At 49.8% G+C, this 22,211-nt stretch overlaps 1 protein-coding gene across 1 annotated transcript in view; it reads right to left on the bottom strand.

The window, feature by feature from the left end:
• Positions 1-709: 709 nt before the first annotated feature.
• CSMD2 (CUB and Sushi multiple domains 2) overlaps positions 710-22,211 on the bottom strand; it is a gene marked incomplete at both ends in the record, with an annotated part of 300,879 nt that continues 279,377 nt past the window's right edge. Inside the window, 13 exons of the mRNA XM_082329451.1 lie at positions 710-869; positions 1,452-1,590; positions 2,773-2,860; positions 3,580-3,692; positions 4,282-4,443; positions 4,949-5,014; positions 5,595-5,774; positions 7,654-7,765; positions 9,203-9,276; positions 12,361-12,534; positions 13,743-13,916; positions 15,142-15,321; positions 16,162-16,338. Coding sequence (XP_082185577.1) covers positions 710-869; positions 1,452-1,590; positions 2,773-2,860; positions 3,580-3,692; positions 4,282-4,443; positions 4,949-5,014; positions 5,595-5,774; positions 7,654-7,765; positions 9,203-9,276; positions 12,361-12,534; positions 13,743-13,916; positions 15,142-15,321; positions 16,162-16,338 — 1,799 coding nt within the window. The remainder of the gene's footprint in view (positions 870-1,451; positions 1,591-2,772; positions 2,861-3,579; positions 3,693-4,281; positions 4,444-4,948; positions 5,015-5,594; positions 5,775-7,653; positions 7,766-9,202; positions 9,277-12,360; positions 12,535-13,742; positions 13,917-15,141; positions 15,322-16,161; positions 16,339-22,211) is intronic.

Here is a 22,211-nt window from a genome sequence, read left to right as displayed (position 1 = left end):
ACGTAAAGTCCAACGAGGTGTAGCAGCTTCTCCACAGCCTCAACAAGGTTGGGAGGAGGGAGATGGGGAGGGAATGGATGAAGAGTAGTGAGGTGAAACACAATCATCCACTAGACACCGACCCCGGAGGAATCTGGGACAATCGGAAGGGAAGGGTGAGAGAGAAGGGAACAGTTTGTTATTTCACATAGAAATGCTGGGAAAGCCTGCAATGGCTTCATTATCTCAAACTAAGAACGTTCCAGTCTAGAAGCACTCTTGAAGTCCACAGGGTACTCTTGTTTATGACATTAAGTTATTTCTCTGTGCCTGTGCAGTAAAACTTTTAAACCCCTTGCTTTAGCCTCTCCTGATGACTGTGCAAAACCCGCTGCCTGGAGTCGCACAGTGCATGAACTCTCTTAAAGAGTCATTTTTTCCATCACCTGGTGACTCTTCTCACCGCAGGGCTATCTGATTTGCTTTGCCACTGGTCCCCAAGAGGTCCTGCCCCAACTGGCAGTGAGCACCTGACACCCAGCGATGGGGATGCTGGTTTGGGTCTTGCCCTGGGCAGAGATGATCTCCTGGGCAATCTGACCCACTCTGGGTGCTCCTCTGAACCACTGCTTCAAGCCAGCATTTTACAAGTGGCAAACACGAGGAGAGCGGTGGCACCGTCCCGCTCTCGTGCTCCCCTTCTGCCCACTCACCGCAGAGGGGCCGGGTGCTATACAGCTGTGCACACCGTGCTGACTGTGAACTCCGTCTCGTTGGCCATGATGTCCGTGGGCTGCAGGTTTCGGTCATACATGGGATTTTCAAACGTTGCTCGGACGTTGGTGTTTTCATGGCCTGCGTAGCCATTGAATGGGACTTTTGGTCTTCTCCTGCAGGATGTCAGAGAGAAAAATCCAGAGAGGTCATGGCTGCTCCTGCTGTAGCCAGCTGAGCAGGCCTGACAAGAAGCCAGTGGTAAGGAAAAAGCTGCTTTTGAAGAGGGTAAGCACCTGGGGATAAGGCAGAAGGGATCCACAGTAAAATCTTACTATAGATTTGTAGCACAGGCAGCTCCCTGGGCTTTGCTATAGCCCTGAGCGTGCTCCCTCTGCGGAGCGGCCAGGCTGCACGATGCTCTGCGGTGCAGCAACGCTTCCACAGCAATGCACTGACCAGGAGAAATAACTAATTTACAACATATGCAAAGCCAGCTTGAACGCTGAAGTATGAAATCTACTTTGCCTTATCCTACTTAATGTTGCCACAAATCTTATTAATGGTCATAAGCGCCTTCAACACTCTCTTCTCCTAACACCCCTGCCCCTCCACGCATGCTTACTCCGTTATTTTTTTCACCTTCTGAATTAAATGAGAAACCGGGTCTAGGGGGAGTGCTTTTAAGGCAAGCTCACAACTCTTTCTGTCAGCCCCCTGATTTTGTTTCACCTACTGGCATCATTCCTGAAACCCACCTGTGTTTGTAGAGATAAAGCACAAACCCTGCAATAATCAGGGCTATGAAAGGCACAAGAATGGCAGCTGCCACAGAACTGCTGTTTGATGCAAAATGGTGTCCTATTGATTCTGGATCATTTTCCATCATGCTGATGTCTGAAACACAGCAGAAGTAAACACATTTCAAAACACCGCTGTGGGAAATGGGGTTTGCTTGAGTTACAGGTTACATCTTCAACAACAGAACAAGATAGTTAGAAGCATTGCTGTAGAAGGTAATCACAACCTTCTGAGCTGCATGAAGAATGGTTTGGAGATCTAGCCTAGCTTAGACATCATCATTTATTTAGAACTGCAATTAAAGAGAGATGTAAATAGATTTATCTTATCAAAATGCTCTAACTTGAATGCTTAAAAGTTAGGCTTTAAGGGAGACTTTCAAAGGCTGCAATAATTAGCATCTAATTCTCCATAAAGGTGACAAGACTCCAGGGTCAGATTCCAAAAATCCTAAGAGATTGAAGAGCTCAAGCCCCATTTTAAGAGATATTTAGGAGCTTAGACCTTGGGTCGTCTAAGCTCTCAAGTGCCTCTGTGATTTCTGAAAGTGAGATGAAGGCACTTTTTGTGGTAGCAATGGGACTCGGGCTTTTTGGTCAGACATCTGGCAATGTGGAAAAAAAAAAGCGTCCAGGTGCTATTTGTGGCTCCAAACTCTTCCTGTCTTTGAACAGAAACCTGTTTATTTCAACGCCTCACTTTGTTCCCAAATTAAAAAAATTGTCGTTGTGTTGTTTGTCTCCCCCAAATCTTGTGTTATCCAAGCTGAGGATGGGCTTAGCCCCCCTTGCCAGAATATCCAGTGTTCAAGGTATTCAGTGTTTAAACACGAGCCAGGGCAGAGCTGCCACATCCATCGTACGGGGAGGAACCGGAGGCGAGAAAGCGGCAAAGTGCGGGGACGTGCTGCCAGGCAATGGGGACCCTCCGCCCCGTGCAGCGTGGCACCGCTCCGCCTCAAACGCAAAGAAACAGAAGCCGTTTCGGATGTGACCATCTCCCACCCCCCCGGGGTACAGAGATTTGAGGGCACCCGGCTTCTCTACCCCAACGGCTGGTTTGGGTTTTGCCAGCTCTCTTACAAACGATGGGCAGAGGGGAGCTGGAAAGGGTTCGGTTAAAGCTGACGGTTCAAAACCAGATATAAAGATCTGGCCCAGCAGGGCTGAAAATTAAAGCCAGGGACAGGAGAAATGTTTCCTGTTTGAAAACCTCCACTATCACCAAAATCTAACTTTCAGCAATCAAGGGAAAAAGAAGTAATCGGAGGAACTTTACCAAGTCTCTGAAGGCCAAACTGCCCGAAGCCTTTGCCACGCACAAAGCCCTGGTACACAAACGTGCCGCTTGACGACTCTGATGAGACCTGCAATGACAGGAGAGCAGAGATCAACAGATCTGTTCAACACTTCCCGGGCATTTCAGCACCCATCTTGTCCCAGCCTCTTTCAAGTTCATGCATAGCATTAATTTGATTCAATTCCCCAGAAAATCGTGGTGTTTTTTAAGAAGTCTGACTGCCCAACAACATGGTAAGGCTCCCACATCTCAAAGGAAGGAAAAAAAAATCTTGTTTGCAGTAAACTACAGAACTGGTTGCTGATTCAACAGGGATAGCGAAGGCTCTGGGCTACAACTGACCATGGGTCAATCAGATGCACGTTTCTTCTAAGCTCCAGCAGATCTCTTAAGGGCATGGGAAGTTACCAGACACAGAAATTGGGGTGAGAAGCTGACTCCATAAGGGAAGATTAGCTCCTCTAGCCTGATGTTTAACAGATATAAAATGTTAAAATGGAATTAATCATGCTGGTTTCTCCTTTAGTGTTATCTGGAAGACTTAGAGATTCAAAACCATAGGGCAATAAAAAAAAAAAAACAGATAGAGGTGCAAGGGAGCATGGAAGAGCCGACTGTCGTGTAACGTTATCTCGCGTGCTGGAAGAATGCCCTATGTCCCCTTCGAGCGAGCGGGTGACTGCAGGACAGCAGCCTCAGCTTCAGCGAGAAAAACAGCTGGGGTTGTGATAGCAATGGGAGGAGTTGTGTGGGTGCACTTTGTGTACGAGGGGCCCGTGCACTTACGTGTCCATCCAGAGCCCATTTATCGTTTTTGAACTTGTTGACAAAGATCTCCACTGGCCCCGTTATCTGGTAAACCTGGAGAAGCAGGTGCACATCTTCTTTCTTGTAAATGCCTGAAAAATAAGTGACTTTTCATCACTAGATCACAAAGACTCTCTGAGTTTGAAGTAATTAACTTTCTACCTGAGAGCAGAGAAATCACCGCATCACCTTAGAGTGGACAACTGCTCCTCCTACCAACCTGGTCAGTGGGACGCACCGGGAAACACACCACCAACACGCAATCCCACGGCCACCCTCAGGATATTAAAGACGTTTTGCACATGGGAAGAGACTCAACGGTTAACGTTTAGGTTATGCTGCTGCATCATTAACAACCTGGTGCTCCAGGGAGGGCAGGGACAAGGAGCGCTCACAGGTTTTAATCTTGTTTGTCTTGGACTACAAGTCCACCACTCCAGCACGCAGGGGATGGACGACGGACCGGGTTCAGCTGCCTTTCAGGTAGAGTCAAAGCAAACTCAGGTATGTGATTTTGTTTGTCTTGGTCCAATCAGAGATTGGAGACTTCAAACCTGGCTGGTTCTGTAAAGCTCTATCAGAACATCAGCGTCACCGATACAGCAGAGCACGCTGCCCCTCGCTCTGAGACCACTTCGGACAAGTGTAAATCCCTACAAACGGCCATGTCAGCTCCCTTACCAGACACCTGGAGCTCCACGCCGCTGTGGTCTATCAGAGTGGCATTGACTTTACTGGTGACAGGGTCGAAGCTAGTGACAGACAGCATCGCAGGCTGCTTTTTCCCCATGTATTCGTAGGAGCCTTTCCAAAGGGAATTCCTTGCAAACACATCCGCAGGCACTAGAATCCACAGCAATTGGGGATGCAGAAAAACAAGAGCGTTGCTATTTATTTCCATTTTTCAGAAATCAAAATAGAGCAAATTTCTTTCTTTGAATTCACAAATACGTACTTAAATATCTCAAATCCCACCCACTGTGTTATCATCACTGAGTACAAAGCCAAAGAGAGGAGAAAAACAAGCTGATTACTTTAATTTTGTTGTTTTGACAATTTTTTTTTTTTATTAAAAACGGTCTAATATAAGACATCCTAGAGGGCTCCAGTCTCCGGAGTGCCCTGGGGAGGGCAGTGGACGTTGGTGCCCGACTCCCTTAGGGCTCCTGTCCATTCTCCAGTGAAGCATGAACAGGATGAGGCACGCGGGCCGCTTTCACCAGCCCAGCAGTTTCAAGACCTGCAGGGAACAGCCGGGTTTCTGGCTGCCCTGGGGAAGGGACGGACCTGCTAAGGTCCAGGTCTAGCACTAACGTGTCCCACGGAAGAGCGAGCCCCGCTACGGTACCTGACACCTTGGCGAGCGGTGGATCCCGCGCGGTGCCAACCGGCCTTCCGCTGGGGCGGACATCAGCTGAAAGAGAGGGGCAAAGCACCGCCGGTGAATATTGCGGCATCTGACGCTGCTGAGACACTTCCGTGCTGGTGCTACCAGAGGACAGCCTTTGGCTGGCACTGCTCACACACGTAATGTGGCTGCAGGTGTGCAAGGGCCTTGGACAGGTTCCTGCCCAGCCCACTGAAACAGCACAAAGCTTTCATTTACTGTCCTTCCCTGCCACCCGCTCCAAAACAAAGTGCCCAGAGAGAGCTACCATGCTGCACGAGAGCCAGACGGCTCTATTTCAAGAACAGACCACCGCACTTCTCTGATCTAAGACTCTGAGGTAGGTAAAACGTGTGCGAGGTAAAGAACAATCTTTGTCTTGCGCAGATGCTTCTAGGTCCAAACCATCAGGCAGAAAATCCCCCGGCTGCCTCCCCCGGGAGCTGCACAGGACCCCGTCAGAGCTGTGGTCTCCGCAGCCAGCTCAGCCGTGCAAACACACTCTGCAGGTCTAAGAGAATAGCTGTTTTCTCTTGGGCTGCAACGCTCCCCTCTGCAGAGGCGCAGGCAAACGTGAAACCAGGGTCATGCTGCTCAGAGCTTTTACCGAGGCAAATAGGTGGTTTTCCTGTCCAGCTGCCATCTGCTTTGCAGGTTCGATGCTCGGATCCTCCGGTGAGATAGTACCCGCTCTGACAGGAATAGATCAAGGTGTAGCCCAGAGATGGCAAATCCAGAGCACCGACGTTGGCGTGGGAGGGGGTCTCCGGCTGCTTGCAGTGGTGAGCTGAAAAGCACAAGGAAAAGAGAGATGAGAGCCACCATCCAGCCGTACACAGAAAGGCAGAAGAGTGACACCATGACATCAGCAAGGACAGAAAGCTCTTAGAAGAGCTTTTTTCAGCAAAAGCTTTCTCCGCTCACTGAGGGAGACAATGCCGTGCCTGGATTTTTCCCAGCCAAATGAATTAATGAGGCCGCTTCCCGTGCTTTGCTGGCTAGATTGCTCTTTCTGGCTAAAGCTCTCAGGGGATCCTTCCCTCGGTTCCAGCTTCCAGGAACTGAAAATCAGGCTCTGCCATCCCCCACCTTTTAAGGGAAAAAAGTCAAAGCCAAATGATGCTGAAGACACCTTCCTCCTTCCTTTGAACTCTTACCCCAAAACTGCGTCCCTGCCCGGCCTCTACAGGACATCAAGGGCCGGTAAGTTAAGCCAGTGATTCCAGTGGGTGCATTACAGATCTGGTTTTGTATAATCTCTCTTCATAGGACTGCTGTCCTACTAATAATTTCCACCTACTTGTCCACAGGATCACACAGTAAGTCCTCAGAAGCACGCAGTAGTCATGAATTCCTATAATTGCTCAACAACTTTCAGGATTTGGCCACAGAAACCAAAGCCGAGCTCGTCCAGCTCCCTGCCACCAAAACGAGCGTGTGCCCACACTGCTCTATCAGGTCCTGTTGTAAATGTGCCACCGCTTTCCTTGAGAAGTTACGACACAAAACGAATAAATCACAGAGCCGGGAAGCTCCCTCTCACCCACACTGTAAATTTGCCCTTTCTGTAGCTCTCAAACTGCTCATGAATGAAAACAAATCCTCAGCAGCCTTCACGAGGTATTATCTTCATCCTTGTTTTACAGAAGATGAAATAGAAAATGCAGAAAGCTGAAAGACTGCAACCCGAACTCGCACGGCCTGGGAGCCCCGGCTGCGAGCCCGCAGCCCAGCCTGGAGGCGGCAGTTCAGCGCTCCTTGGCAGTAACTGCATCCAACTCCACGCTGCGGATGGAGAAGGCTTTACACAGAACCTAAAGGCAAGAACTCGGTAGTCCTTGCTGGCATGGGTAAGCCAAAACCATCTTCTATTTCAAGGCACCTAGCACCAGGAGCAAAATCCCACGTACAGCCACAGCTGCTCTTCCAACTCAGCAGAGCGAAGCCTGTGAGTTTGGGGACGCGCTCCCACCGCCCAGGCGAGCAGCGGGGAAGGGCAGCTCCTTCCAGAGCAACCGCCCCGCTCTCCCCTGATGCTACGTATAAGAGTTTTTAAAGGTGGGTGCCCTGGTTGGGCTGCTCGCAGAACAAACACCTACAGGGTCAGTTAGTGGAAAAATATCTCACCAATAAACCACCTCACAAGGGAGAGGAAAAAGCTTTTTAATACTTATGATACAGAGGCCATGATGGATATTGCCACTTAAATACATTAAATTAAACTCCTTCTGGTGCAGCAGGGAAAAGATGATGGACAGCTTAAAAGAAAGAGCAACACGTTATTAAAGATGAGGAGAAACACTGCTCTGCCGGAGAGCCCTTCTGGCTAAATGTTAACCTTGGTCCCTGGAGCACGAGCTCACATCTCGGCCATCAAATGCAGTTTCAGAAACACAGAAAGTCTCACCTGAAACTACGTTTCTGAGGAATGGATAAGTAAAAAAATCTTATCTGAAATCAGAAGCGGCTGCTGGTGTAGTCATGTCAGGAGAGAAGCGATTGCGTGATCTCCCTTTTCTTCCCGAATATTTTCTCAGAGCCCCCCCCCCCCAAATTACCAGCTCTTCAGAGCCAGCAATTTGCACAGTGAAGCACAGCAACAAAACAAGGCAACAGCATGGTTAAAGGCACCGGTTTCCTTTGACAAAACCTCTCCCAGGACTTACGGACGCAGTCCGGCTGCACGCCGCTCCAGGTCAGGTTGGGGAGGCAGGTCCTGGTGGTGGAGCCCTGCAGCAGGTATCCCTTCTGGCACTTGAAAAAGATGATGCTTCCCACCTGTTATAACAGGAGATAAACCACTGAACCTTCCAGCGCACTGTGGTTCACCCACGCTTATAACACAAAAGGACTTCTATAATTTTCCATTTTCCACATGCTGGAGAGGGCAGTCACCTGCTTTCTTCCCTCGCCGCCCTGCCAGAGCCTGGTGTTGAGAAAGCTCTCAGAGCCCCTGGAAAGCTGCAGCCTTTAACTGTGCAGGGAGCTGCTGCTTTTAGCCATAGAGGCAAGGCTGCTTTGTCTTTTAAATATACCCAAAGCCAGCATCAGCCATAGGTGCTATTAGGAAGGGCTGATTTTTTTGCCAGAAGGGATATTTGATATAAGTAGTATCAACAAACATCCTGTAGCTATATTATAAACACCAATTTGGATTGTGAATAGCAAAAGGGGTCACCAAACCTGAAAACTGACTTTTCAACATTTTTGAGGTATGCTTACTTTCTGCAGACTATCCACTTTTTTGCATTTGGTTTCAACCAAATTATTCTTATTTCAACCAAAGCATTATCGTACAATGGAGCTCACTCCCTGCTTCAGCCAGGTTGGCAGTACGATGCCGTTTGGCTGCGAGCCCCGTTTTTGCAACTGGATTTGCTTTAAAACCAGAATAGACTGGAATAAAATTGCCAAGCCGAGCTTTGAGGACCTTTCTCACCCTCCCCAGCAGGGCTGCACCGTGCGGGCCACCTCCTCGCTGACCCTGCCGCCGGGTTCGATCACACAGCCGCTCCCGGCCTCTCAGCGGGCTGCCGCGGGCCCTGGTACCGCGTCCAAGGGCACCGTTCCCCTCTAACGCTGCTCCAGCCACCACCTCATCCCCTGCGTGAGCACCTGAGGCGGCTCCGCTACAGCTCTCAGACTGGCAGCTCGTACAAAAGTCAGACTTACGGTGTCTCAGTATTAATTAAAAACTAGAATTAATTCATTAAACCCCAGGATTAAGATAACTAATTAGCAGCAAAACTGAAAGATCCACCCTGGCAGGAATAGCCGCATGGAATCAACTATCCCGACCCTGCTCCCGGCTCCGTCACAGCAGGGAATGGGCACCCATGGGGATGGCAGCGGAGGCTGGAGATGGAGCACCCCGGGGAATCGCTTTGGTTTTTTCTCTCCTTTCCACTGATTTCATACTGTACAGGAGCTGAGATTAAGAAAACCACCTACAGAATCTGGTCTGAAAATGAATGGAAATTATGTCTCCAATGTGAATACTAATTACACTAATAACTATTAATAAGCACTGTAATTAATATCATAAATAATGCATTGCTAGTTAATCCCGTACAAACGCACGGTGAGGTCTAACAGAGCACGCCGGGATGTCCTGCTCACGGGAAGAGACATTAATCCATGTAAGGCCTCAGACACAGACTAACTACAGCAAGGATCAGGGGCGCAGCCGAGGGGACCCCGCTGCCGTGGCAGTACCTGGTAGCCCTGGGAGTTGTTCTGCATCCCGAAGAGCGGCACGCCGGGGTCCGCGCACGTCGTGAGGCTGGGGTCTGGAAAGAAAAGAACAGAGGCGGTGTGTTAAAGGAGCAGCTGCGAAAGCCACGTTAGAGCTCTGCCTTCGCCTGCTCTCCGCACAGAAAGACCATGCTGCGCCTTTGCAACAAGACAGAAATATTTTGCTACAGAAGGAACACATAGCAACAAGGAAAAATACACGGATCTTTTTGTTTCTTAAATCCCTGACTGCTGCAACGCAAACTAACCAGAGGCAAGGAGGAAAAGTAAGAACATAACTCTTGTGTTGGGGACAACTCTCTTCCCTTCCCCTACTCTACACAGGGTGAGCGAAGCACCCGGCTCACCAGTGCTGTGCCCTCCGCTTCCACCGGCCACCCGCCGCACCGAGGGCGGCGGTGACCCTGTCCTCTCCTGCGCCCTGGGTCACCGCCTTCGTCCTTCTGGGCTCAGCTCGGCCGCCGCTCGCACCTCGCTATTTCGGAGTGATAGATGGGGGCTGGAAATTTTAATGCATCTCAGATAGATAATCTCTCTTCATGCCTCCTTTGGTCTCAATCTATCAGCAGACGAATACAAACAATTCAGCAGGAATACCTGCTGCTACTCTATCACTTTCTTGTTTTTCTCAGCATGTCGACAGTAGCAGGGCATCAATGGAATTAAGGCAGAGATGCATCACATTAATATCAGCATCCCAAACTGAGCAAAGGGAACTGAAGCTTCTGCCTGAAAGGCAGTTCAGCAGCAGCAGGTTCCCTGCTCCTTGGGATCAAAGGATTGAGCTAAGCTGCAACGCCGGCCACAGGGATGCTCTGGTACCCGGCCAGCGGTAGCTACGTTAGCAGGGAGCTGGAGCATCGCAGGATCTCAGTGCCATCAGACGCGAGTCTGCTTTGGATCCCCAGCCTTCTTTCTGCAGCATGCTCAACAATGCTAGGAGAAGGACCCGCAGCAAATCCCTCTCTACACGTACTCAAAATACTCCAATTAACAGGACTGTGCAAGACAAGAAATAAACGGAGAAAAGTCTCTCCAACCCAACACAGCGGGCCAGAAGTGGCCTGGCACCATAGCCTGCAGCTACAGGACAATGGAGCACAACTTCTGTACCTAACGCCACGGTTGTTTATTTTTCTGCCTTTATTCCCTATGATCTGACTAATCGGCCTCTTCACACTGAAATATTATGCACTTGTTGGTGTCGTCCCCAGGTCCTTGGAGCTGCGGTGAGTAACTAAACAAGGGATACAAAAAGTGGCTGATTTGGGGCTGCGGCACACAAGCTAATTCATCTTCCGTCATTCGGCTCTGCTGAGCTTTTGTCATTTATCACTGATGCAGTTTCCATGGAAGCCCCCAGATAAATCACAGTGGCTAAAATAAATAAATAAAGAGCCCCATTGCTGGATGAGGCAGCAGGTGATGGATGGCAGAGGGTGGAGGGCAGAGCCTCGGTCTCCTGGCTGCATCTGGGGGGTCTGTAGTGCTGGCAATCTAACACGTCTCAAAAACATGCGAGATCTGAATAAATACAACACTTTGGGCTCAGCTGCCTGTGTCAGAACCTGACGTTTCAGGTCAGGGTTTTGTAGACACGCAAGTTTTCTCCCTTCCCATAGCTAGCTTTGGGGAGACAAATTCAAAGTACATTTCATCGGTGGCACGAACAGCTGTATTTGCTGGGTTCAACCACAGATGGCTGCGGAGGGCTGGATGCCACGTACGTACAACAGGATCCCGGACAAGGATTTGCAAGAAAGCGATGAAGCATTTAAAGCCAACATTTACAACAGTAGGCAGGTGCTCCCAACTCTTTGTATGCGGGAAAGCTCCTGGTGAAATCAATAGGAAACTTGGGAGGTTCAGGCCAGGAGTATTTTTACATTACTGTAATTGGTGCTGCATTTAAGATGTAGTTACAACGACCGAAAGCTGTGGAGAACAGCCTGAGATGTGTTTCTGCCCCAGATCCCACATAAGGTGATGATGGTGGTGTGCAGGCAGACAGTTAAGGTAACAGCACATAGCCCGGGCAGTTTATCACCGCAGGAGCCCTACAGTTCAAGAAGGTAGCCGGAGTTTTAAATAGGTGAAGAATGCTGTGACTAATTATGATTATACACCTCCCAGAGGTTTCAAAGGGCTCTGTAAGCCCCAGAAAATGGGCACCTAAAGAATGCGTGGAAATTTCAGCCTGAATCCCAACACTGCAGCTAGGCAAAGCAATTGTAGGATTTTGATCTCTGTATACAGCACTTTCATACTTCTAGGAGTTGCTATTCTGCCATTCTGGCTATAATTCAAAGGCAGCAGAGAACATAAGACCTCTCACGTGCACCCGTTAGGCAGAACTCGGTTTTGCTCGGTTTCTGTGAGCAGAGCAGCTCCCCTCCACAGCAACCCATGGCTGCTCTCTGCGGTCAAACTGCATTTTCAGTCCCATCGCTGATAACGATACCGTGCATCTCCACAGAGCAGCGTGCTGGGTTGGAGGTCCCTGAGGAAGCCTGGAAGCAGCACAGAGCCCAGAACTGTACAAAGACAACAATTTTGATGCTGTCCGGGGTGTAGCAGGGTTAGCGCAGTACAGGGCACGAGTGCAGGCGCAGCACTGCACCGGTGCATTGCCGCTGGCCCCAGCCGCAGGGTAACTCGGGCAGCACCAGCCTTTGGGACCTCTGCGTGGTGCTACCCTCCGCAGGCTCTCGCACAGCCCTCAAAGCTTACGGCCCAGGTTGCAAACGTTAACCTGGAAGTTCTGCAGAGGAACCTCTCCTGCCTGCCCCCGGCAGCCCAAAACACAGCGCTGAGGAGCAGTAACAGGGAGGAGTTGTCTTCCTCGACGCACCATGTATCGACCACCATCAGGGGCAGGAATGATGGGGACAGGCACTGAATCTAAGCAGCAAGGCCCAAGAGAAGGAGATGGGTTGTCTACCACCAGCTAGTATGCACAAACCAAAACCATCATCCCTATACCTTCTGATTTTCAGGGAAACAAAGTGCTAATTTCTGCAAACCCAGAAAAGAAAACCAACTTTGCTACAAACGGAACACCAAGGTGACAACTCAAAGCTCTTTGCTTGTAGATGCAAGACAGAGGAGTCTCCCCTTACCTATGCAGCTGGGCTGGGTCCCGCTCCACGTCCCGTCGGACTGGCAGAACCTCCGGGCTGATCCCACCAGCACGAGCGGGGCTAAGCAGGAGAAGGAGACGGAAGAGCGGTACGTGAAGCCTCTGTCCTCCCTCCTGCCTTGAGCGGGTATCCCCGGATCACCGCAGAACACAGCTGCAACAGGCAAAGAGACAAGTGGATTGCGACGACGAACCTCCTCAAGAGCAAGCAATGTCAATAAGCTAAAGATGGGTCTGTTAATGGCCCAAACCTTACCACTCCCTGCCATCCAGCTCTGTGATTGACTAGGGAATTAGTCGTGGCAGAAGGCGTTGCTGGCTACTTTCCTTGTAACTCTCTCTTTTTGTCAACTGCTGTTAATTAACTTCCACCTCCTCCCCCATCTTTTCTCCTTTTTTTTTTTTTCTTCTTTTTTTCCTAACAGCATGCTTAGCTTTAAAAGTTATCTCTAATTGCACGATGTCAAATTGCTGTATGGTTCCATGTCACACAGAAAGCCCACTAATTATACAAGATCCAGGGAAAGGTGCAAGGAACACAGTGAGGGCTTTGTATGATTTAATATGAAAATGGCTATTGTACAGCTGCCAGCCATTCAGCCAAGAAAAGAAACTCAAATCTGCCTTTATCATTATGAGACATTTAACTAATTTTTTTGCATTAGCTTTTGTATCAAGCTCGCAGGTTTCCATCCAGCCAAAGCTCTACCTTCACAAAACATTCCTAACTTCTGCTGCAACAACACAGTGCCCTTTGCCAAAAGGGTTTTTTCCTACGGCCTTTGGCAGTTTCAAGAGCCCTGATTGCAGAAGACTCGGTCACCGCGGAGAAACACGGACAAACAGCCAGTTTTAAAGACGCCTGGTGGACAGGAACATGCAAGACCTTCAGACTTGTTGCAAACGTGACCTCGCATCTCCGTTACAAGAGGTGGAGTGACTGACTGCGTTCCCACAGCCACTACCGCCTCTGTAACGTTTGCCGTTACAGAGGTGGCAAACCAAGACTGCCAGCAATTTGGCTGCTGTCGGAGGTGGGGAGAACACTCAGACTTTTAGCTACGGGCACTCTAAGCATCCTCATGCTTTTCTCCTGGCATGCAAAACTCCCACTGACTTCAGTTAATGCAGGACTTCCCTTGGGCTTAGGGGCAGGAAGCACAGCAACAAGATATTTAACCTCCCACATACTGAGAATGGTCAATCCATAGGCTCTATGATATTGCCAGGCAAGGCAGAGCCGACACTAAAATCGGCTACGTGGAGACCAGAGATGTTGGAGACAAAGCATCAAACAACTGGGTTTTAATCACAGTCCTCCCCCCAGTTCATGCGTGAAGACGCAGAGGGCTGCCTACTCACGGAAGCACTGGGGCATCTCCCCGCTCCAAGTCCCGTTCCCCTCGCAGGTCAGCACGGCAGGCAGGGAGAGCTGATACCCCTCCAGGCAGGCGTAGCTCACGCTGGAGCCCCAGCTGAAATCCGAGCCCACGACTTTCCCGTTGGGGATGGCTTGCGGGGATTTACAGATGATAGCTGAAAGAAAAACAAAAGCACGCTCCGTTCTCTTGACTTCTCAGCACAGTTATTCCCATTAACAAGCAAACTCATGTAGGATCAAAGTTATATTCTGCTCTCAAAGAGAACCTCCTGGGACTGGCCTAGCAGGGGGCCGTACAAACTCTTCCAGCTGTGCGTGCAGTTGTAAACCCCAGGATTTGACTTTGAAGTTTGGAGTTAACCAAATCCCAAATCTCAAAGTCAGATTTCTGAGTCGGTGTTCATTTCCAGCCGAAGGTAAGAATGCAGCCTGACTTAGTGTGAAAACTCATCTAAGATTCCCTGAAAGATTCATACGTTTTGGACAACCTGGCTGAGCTTCAGATTAGCAGTTGAATCAACAACCAGTCTGTATTTCATCTACTCTAGGGTGTTTTAATATGACATTTTTGCAGTGCTTTGCTTTTCAGCTCAGGGGAGCGCTGGGAAAGATGCTAAGCTCATGCAAATCAGCCTGGCCTCCAAATGAGAGACTGGCCACATTCTGTATTATTCCTGCAACATTAGCTCAGGGCAGAGAATGAAAGAGGAGTGTAAGAATTGCTCTTTGCAGCTTCTGAAGGAACTGGAGTATATTTGGAAGTCTCTGTGTGGTCTGCATTTATATCAGATTCATGACAGGTGAATTTTCCAGATTGCTAAAGAAGTACACAGATGCTGCCTCAAGCCTTATCTACACTTGGTAGGTGAGTAAAACACTTGCAGAAGAGATCCAGCCTGTCCTGAAACTACTATATTATTTCCCTTTCCTATCTCTGAACTACAGAGGCAATCTCAGAACTGAGAAATAATGAAAGGAGTTGGAAGAAACATTTTTCAGACTTCTAGATGACGCCAGAAAGTGTGTGCTTGCAAAACACAATATTTCATCCAAGTTTGATCTGAGTTTTTGTGAAGAGTAAGTCACTTCAGTCTCTCTGCTTCACTTTTCCTTCGGTACTACAGAGATAATAGCAATTGCCTCCCTCCCAGGCATATTGTGATGATTGATAGACCTAAAGACAGCAAGGTGTTCATGCTATGTTGATAAAATTGTGCAAGCGCCATAAACACGGGACAGATTGAATGACAGGACTGAGAAACGCCCAGCTGGGCTCCAGGCACTATGCAGTAGTTGCTGCCTGTTACCTTGGCACAAGTTACAAAAAGTTCACGGCTTGTAATGCTTGTATCCTCCAGTATTTACCGCAACCAGTCTTACCCTTGCAGGCCGGTTTGGTGCCATTCCAGGTTCGGTCTTTCGTGCAGGTTAGAGAAGATGCCCTGTCTGACTCCATCATGTACCCAGGCATGCACTGGAACACCACCGTTTTATTGTAGGTAAAATCACTGCCCAGTCTAATGCCGTTGGCTGGCACACCGGGGTCACCACAGTTGATCACTGCCAAAGAAAAAGAAAGGAGCATTTCTGGCTGACCATCCCTTGCCTCCCACTTCTGGATCTGCGATAACAAGAAACCTGATGGTCCTGAGCATTTTTCAACGCAGGATGTAATCCACTGATGGTGGAGAAGGGAGCATTGGTAGCACAGAGGATCTGGAGAGCGGCACTAGCTATGGAGCAGGCTGGGCTACAGCATGTGAAGAAAACTTTGCTTCTGCTCAGTGGAGTGAGCAGTGATCTTAATGGCACATTAAGACCTTGCAAGAAGAAGTATTAACACACATTAAACATTAAAGAAAACCTCGGTCAAATCTGGGCTAGGTGGAAGACAATTTGCCCATGGCACCCCCTCCTCTCTCCACCCTAGTTACTGTCTCTTATGTAAAACCACTTTTGCCATCATCCACGTTCCTGCTGCAGGCACCTGTGAGTGGGAGCCACGAGCAAACACAGCACCTTCACCGAGGGCTGCCGAGCTGGGGCTCTCCCCACGGGCGTCCCGGTGCCGGCACACGGGCAGGCAGGAACGCTCACGTTCAGAAGCAGCCCCGGAGAGCCCCTCCAGGTCGGCTGACATCTACTCATGAAAGTTATTACAGAGCTCCCTTCATCCAACTGGAAAAAAACAAACCCAAAGCAAGAGTTTTCCATTAGGTACTGGCACAGATTGCAGGCTGAGCGACTGCTGCTGCCGCTAGACAGTTTAGCCGAGTTTCTCAGCACGGCACACGTGCGTGCACACATCTACAGCGAGCATCCAACACGCCCTGACAACCCGTCCCCAGAGCCTGGCAGCATCGTTCATCTCATCTTCCAGGAATCCGTCCCAGCGCTCACCTGTACACTCTGGACTGGTCCCAGTCCACGTCCCGTTCACCGTGCAGTGCCGGCTCAGCACTCCTGTGGAGTAATAGCCTTCCCGGCACTGATATATAATGGAACTGGAGAAAATCAAGCCGTCGTTAAATATAACCCTCGCGTTGCTGGGGGTTCCTGGGTTTCCACAGGATATAACTAGAAAGCAAAATACCAAAGTTAAAAAAACAAAACAAAACAAAACACAAACAACCCCCCCAGACCAAAAAACAAGGCTTCCATCCTGCAATTGACTGTTCTCAATAAAAGCAAGATTAGCTGCGAAGCCCCTGGATCAGCTCAGACAGAACAGGCTATTCTGTGGCACATCGGCTACATCAATCCGACAGGATCCCAAACACCGCTCCCCAGCTCGGAGCCAGGGCTCCGCCTTGCCGCAGCACGTCCCAAGGCTGCGAGCAGCATCCCTGGCAGGGGACTGAAAAAACCCCTCCGTCCCTGCAGCCAGTCGGTCCCCGAAGCACCAGCCCTGCTCCTCTCCCGGGCCGATCCTGCAGCTCTCCACCACAGCCAAGCCTGGGAGCAACCTCCTCCTGCCCGCTCCTCCAGGCTGAGGGAGGATCTCGTGTCCGCTTGTTGCAGAGGCCTCGTCCCAGCTCTCAATCTCACAGCTGGTCCTACAGCTTAATAAAGCAGGTGGTGCCAAGCCTGGAGTCCCCTCCATCTTCCAGGAGTTTGGGAGCCTGGACCTGAGCGTGCCGCTTTGCCTCCGGCCCCTTCGGGAAGCCGACAACTTTGCAGACTTCAAGGGAATGAAAGCAGCAAGGGAGCCCGCTGCTCTCCCACTGTGGCACTGCTCGCTGCCCAGCTATATCCAATTATGCTTTCAGAGGAGGGAGAATATTGTGGGAATACAATTATAGGTTTGTCAGTGCCCAAGTTTTATGTCTAAAGTACCTCAGCACCACAGCAATAAAAGGGCATCAGAGTGAATGGTGGTGCACGAAGCCCTGTCATGACAAAATAAGCACCTGCAATAATTGCATCCAGCCCTCATTTACTCTGAAATTACAGGACATAAAAGAAAATCACATGAATCAAGGAAAGGCTTAAACTGCATGCTCCCAGCTCTTTGACAAGGAAATTCCTGGCTCCCACACCTCCCCAGCAACATGCCACATCTCCGCAAGAGCAGCAGTCTGTGCACGCACAAGGTGACCCGTCCGGGCCCTGCGACTCCTCCCCAACACACACACCCCCAATATCGCCAGCCGTTCTCCACGGGGAAATGCAACTGCAGGCCCCAGCGGAAAAGCAATGAGCACAGGCCACCAGTGCAAGGAGAGAAGTCTTCCTCTGCCTCGTTGCTTCGCTTGCCGACAGCCTGTTAACATATGAGCTTGTTGGAGCCATATCTGTTTGACAGGAGGAAACTCATAACCATTCTGGACTGTGCGCACAGAAACTCTGCATGGCACTAAAATCATCCGAGGTGCGCTCTCGTTACAGATTTCTCATGCAGCCAACATCTCTGTGATACATGGTGTCATTTCCAAGAGATGCTGGGATAAAAGTCAGATTCTATCAACTCAGAAAAAGCTCTAAATTACTATTTCACTGCCTGCCCGTACATCAGCTGTTCTCTCCTGCCCAGCCTCCTCCACCCATGCATGTGGCCAAACACATACAGAGGACCCAAAAAAATTACTTTTGTGACTACAAGGAGACTCATGGAAATGGTTTAATCGCAGCGTGCATCAGCTGCAACCTCTATAGGTTAGATACAAAAGAAGCCATAAACGTAAGGATGAAAGAGTTGAACTTTTAAAATTGTAACTTAAATATAAATAGGATCTAATCATGCAAGTGAGCAGTAAGCAGGTAAATAATTCCCTTTGGCTTCAGTGGGAGATGTAAAATAAATTAGGCCCCAAAAGAAAACTGGTTTTGGCTCTGGTTTTTGAACAGGGTATAAATCCTAAAGACCCTGGAAATCCCATAGTCATACCCACTCACATCTCCTTAAGAATCTCAAACCCAACCACCTTTAAACTGAAGTAAAAATTCAAAAAAATAACCTGGAAATCAGCCGCATCAGATGAAGATTTCTTAGAGTTGCTGCTTCTTTACCAGGGAAATATTTCCAGAGATGACGCTCAGTTGAAACGACCGATAGGACAAGCGAGGTTTGACTCTGCCGCAGCAGCAGCGCAAGGGGTGCTGAGGCTCGTCCCGCTCCTCCGGCCCCTGCGCCTTGGTTTCTGCCACGCTGCAGAAGACTCGACAGCCAAGCGGAGCCCAGAGCCATCACACCCTGCTCAGCACACGTCTCCCCGCCTGTGCCGAAGACCCAAGGGCCCCGAGCCCCGGTCTGCTCCGGCCGCACTGCGCTGCCAGGCTGAGGAGCACCGCGGGGCGCTCCTACGATGCCAAACCCCGCTGCTGCTTTGGAAACATTTCAAACGTCCCTGGGACTTACAGATCATTATAGAACTCCTCACCTTGGGGTTTCTGGGTTTGTTTCTTTATCAAAGTAAATTTTATTCCTACCGTTACTTTTATGAAGGCCATTTTAAGCAAACTCCATGGAAGAGCTTGCTAAATGCAATTAACTCCATCCCCACCAAGTACTTGCACGCCTCCAAAGCCCACCCGCAGCACAAGATTTGCCAAGCGGTGGGAAGGGGTGAGCTCAGCGCCGCAGGCTCCGAGCTCCACGCAAAGACCGACAGGAGATGGCACGGTGGGAACCAAACACTTGAAAACGTGTTCCTGAGCCCTCCTGAGAACTCGCCTCTTGCCCTAACCTGGGAGCTGTAAGCTCTGCTCAACACTTTATCGCTTCCTCAGGGCTCGCGAAGTCAAGGGCGCACTGCCTCACCCCCCTTGCTCCCTGCTAACTCTGGCACCTGCAGGTATCCAACACGAAGGGCTGCTGACGGGAGGGGTTTCGGAGCCAGCGGCTGGCCGCAGCGGGGGTGACAGCAGGCTGCACACGCTGGTGCTGCGACACCCTCCCCCAGCTCCCCCTCCTAAAGGGGAACCAGTTTTGATTTTTGAGGACGTGCGCTGTGCACGTGTGCTGGGGTGGCCCGCGAGCAGAGACAGCAGGGACTTCGGTGTCTGCCTGGACTCCTGATGACAGCCGGAGCTGTTCCCTGCGATCCTGTCGTTGCTGGGGGGAGCCGGGAAGCTTCTGTACACTACAAAGTGGCCTCTGCTATATAAAACATCACAAAGCTCAGAGGTGCTCCAGAGCTCAGCAATAATTAATTTGATTCCAACCCGTGCATCCTTTTACTGAAAGCTTATTAAGATTCCCCCCCTTGCCCTCCTTTGCTTTTTCCTACATGTTTTACAGCGAGACGCTGCTGGGAGATGGCATTTCTCTGGGTCCTATTCAGGCGCTCAGCTCAGAGCCAGCCTAGCTGTGCATGAAGCGAGTGATGCTCAGAGCATGGTCAGCCACCGAGCTCCCCCCAACTCGAACCACCGCTACCCAAAGCAGCAGGGCAAGGGGCAAGTGCTGTTACTGATCATACGCTTTAAGCTCCCCCAGCCCCGCACAGCAAATACCCCTCGGATCACCGTGAGAGGGGCTTGTTTCAGGGCCTTTCTTTCAGCCAGGGCCAAGAGAAGGCCCATTTCTGCAAGGAGCTGCACGCCCTGCTCTTCAGAAACTGCAGCAAGGAAAAGCTGAGGGCTGACGACTGCTATCAGTGCACAGGGTCCTTTGCACGTTCCCCCTCCCCTGACCTAACCTTTATAACTGTCGGTCCTTCTTTGGGGCTCTGCTGCCATCCGCCCGCCCGGCTGAAACTCTCCTAATGATGTCTGACACATGGGGCAAAACCTCCTGCTGCCATGCGACACAGCTGAGAGCCTTTGGAGTCTCAAAGCCTTTGCTTCAGGGCTGGTAACTTCCCTGCTGTTTAATCTAACCAGGAAGCCATAACCCACCTAACCATGCAGAGAGAGAAAGCAAAAAGCAGCCCGGACCCAAGTCCCAGCCCTGCCACCTCCTGTGTCCGCAGCGGTCCAATGGGCACGAGACAAAACTCAGCTTCTTTTCCCAGTGTTATCACTTAAAATAAACACCTTTCTGTCTACTGGAACTGCCAGAGAGCAGCCAGAGCCCCACCTCATTTGGGATGCAGTTTTAATTCACTTGGAGAAAAAATAAACATTATAAAAGCAAATACTCTGCTCAACTTCTAAGAGGAGGAGGAAGTGTAGAGCAGAGTACAACTGATGAGCCCCCTCCTGCACCACTCCTCAGTGAACACAGACATCAGGAAGGAGGAGAAAGACGGAAAAAAAGCATCCAAAATGCCATTTACACTTTAAAAACTTTCTGGAAATTAAAGCTAAATGAGGCCTGAAATCTGTGATTTTAGAAAGCCAGGGAAGCTGCTCTTACTGGGGACAACAAAACCAGGGCTACGTAAAACAGACTGAAGCAGGAGTCTCAGAAGGCGTCCCTGCAATTAATTTAATTCCAAACCATTTGTACATTTTGGAAAAATCAGCTGTGACTTCTTCCTGCCTCCCTATTCCTTCGGTTCTCTTCAAAAACGTTCTAGTGTGTAAAGGCGTAAGGATTAACAGCCGCCGAGTTTCAAGGTGACCCCCTGCGAAGCCCAGTGCTCCCATCTGCCACGCACACCCCCTCCGTGGATCCGAGCTGTACCGGTCAACCGACGGTTGAACACCAGCCCCTTGACTTCAAAGTCAAGCGGATGCTTTGTACTTGAACCTATTACGGCAGCTTGCGCTCGCTCTCTGAAACGGAGGCAACAGCTCCGCTCTCCTTCCCTTCTATTTACGCTGTAGGACTTGCACGGTGTCCTCTGTACGGCCGCGCACTTACGTGTTCCTCTGCAGCGGGCCCTCATCTCCCGCTGAACGGACCGAGACCCTCTGTGCTCATTCAGCGGCTAATCTGGAGAGCAATTTGCTTTGGATTCCCCGGGCAGGCGAGCGCCGGTGACCTGTGAAGCCCCGTCAGGCTTGATTTTGCTCAATTTTGGTGGCTGAGAGCAGCAAACAAGTGGCTGAGTCAGAGAGCTAATGCACCACGGAGGTGCCGAGCGGCTCCGCTGCCGTGCTGGAGCTTTTCCCCATCGGCAGAGATGCCCGTTCCTTCCACGCACCTGCCTGGGCACTCAGCTCTCATCTTCATTTGCCCTGAATTCAATCCCAAAATTAATCTCTCCCCTCCCTCTCTTAGAAATACCTGTTCCAGCAAGTTGAGTGTAACACTCGGAGTGCGGTCAGAAGAACACCTTGTAGTGCTTGCAACTCGCTGCGAATACAAATGACGGAGACGCAGCACGCTGCGCATCACTGGAAATTACTTTCCTATATTGGCCAGTCAGCACTTAACATTAAATGACTACATTATAGGCATAATGTTATTATTATTCCTAAAGTATGAAAAAAAATCTGCCAGGGATCTGTACTTTGGTGCCTCTGGAACCCGATGGGTTATTTATCTTGAGATTAATGAACAGAGCCTTTCCACAAAAAGAAAAAAACAGAGACTGAAAAAAAACCCAAGACCTGAGTATATTAATAACATGATTCAGTGTCTTTTCAATCAAGAGCTCCATCAATTTGGAATAAATTTCCAATTCATTTACAAACTCTCTCCGAGCTTTTGGCTTTCAAATCAGCTGGAGAGAAGCACTTGCCCAGGTCTCCTCGCATTTGGTATCCTGCCTCGTTTTGGCTTTTGTTCTTTCCCCAATTGATTTTTAAACACTTTTATAGAACAGTAACAGTGAGCAGCACAGCTCAGAGAATCTGGCTGGGGGTTTATTAGATTGGATTATAGGGTCTTACTTGATTCCTTCAAATGTAAAAATAAGGGGCTTGGGGTTTTCAAATATGAAAATATGCTTACTGGATTATAATTTCCATTTTGCATTTCTGCTTAATGTAAATGACTCTTGCATGTGCCAGTTCCAGCTTTAACGGAGGTCTGAAGCTACTGACATTTCTCATTCTACTGAATTTCCTTGCCAAAGCAACAACGAATTAGGCAGTGGTACCCACAGATCTTACACCAA

This window comes from Platalea leucorodia (assembly GCF_965183815.1).
Source record: "Platalea leucorodia genome assembly, chromosome: 18".
Classification (NCBI taxonomy): domain Eukaryota; kingdom Metazoa; phylum Chordata; class Aves; order Pelecaniformes; family Threskiornithidae; genus Platalea; species Platalea leucorodia.
The sequence above is the reverse complement of the archived record's forward strand: the minus strand, read 5'-3'. Positions and strand labels throughout refer to the sequence as shown.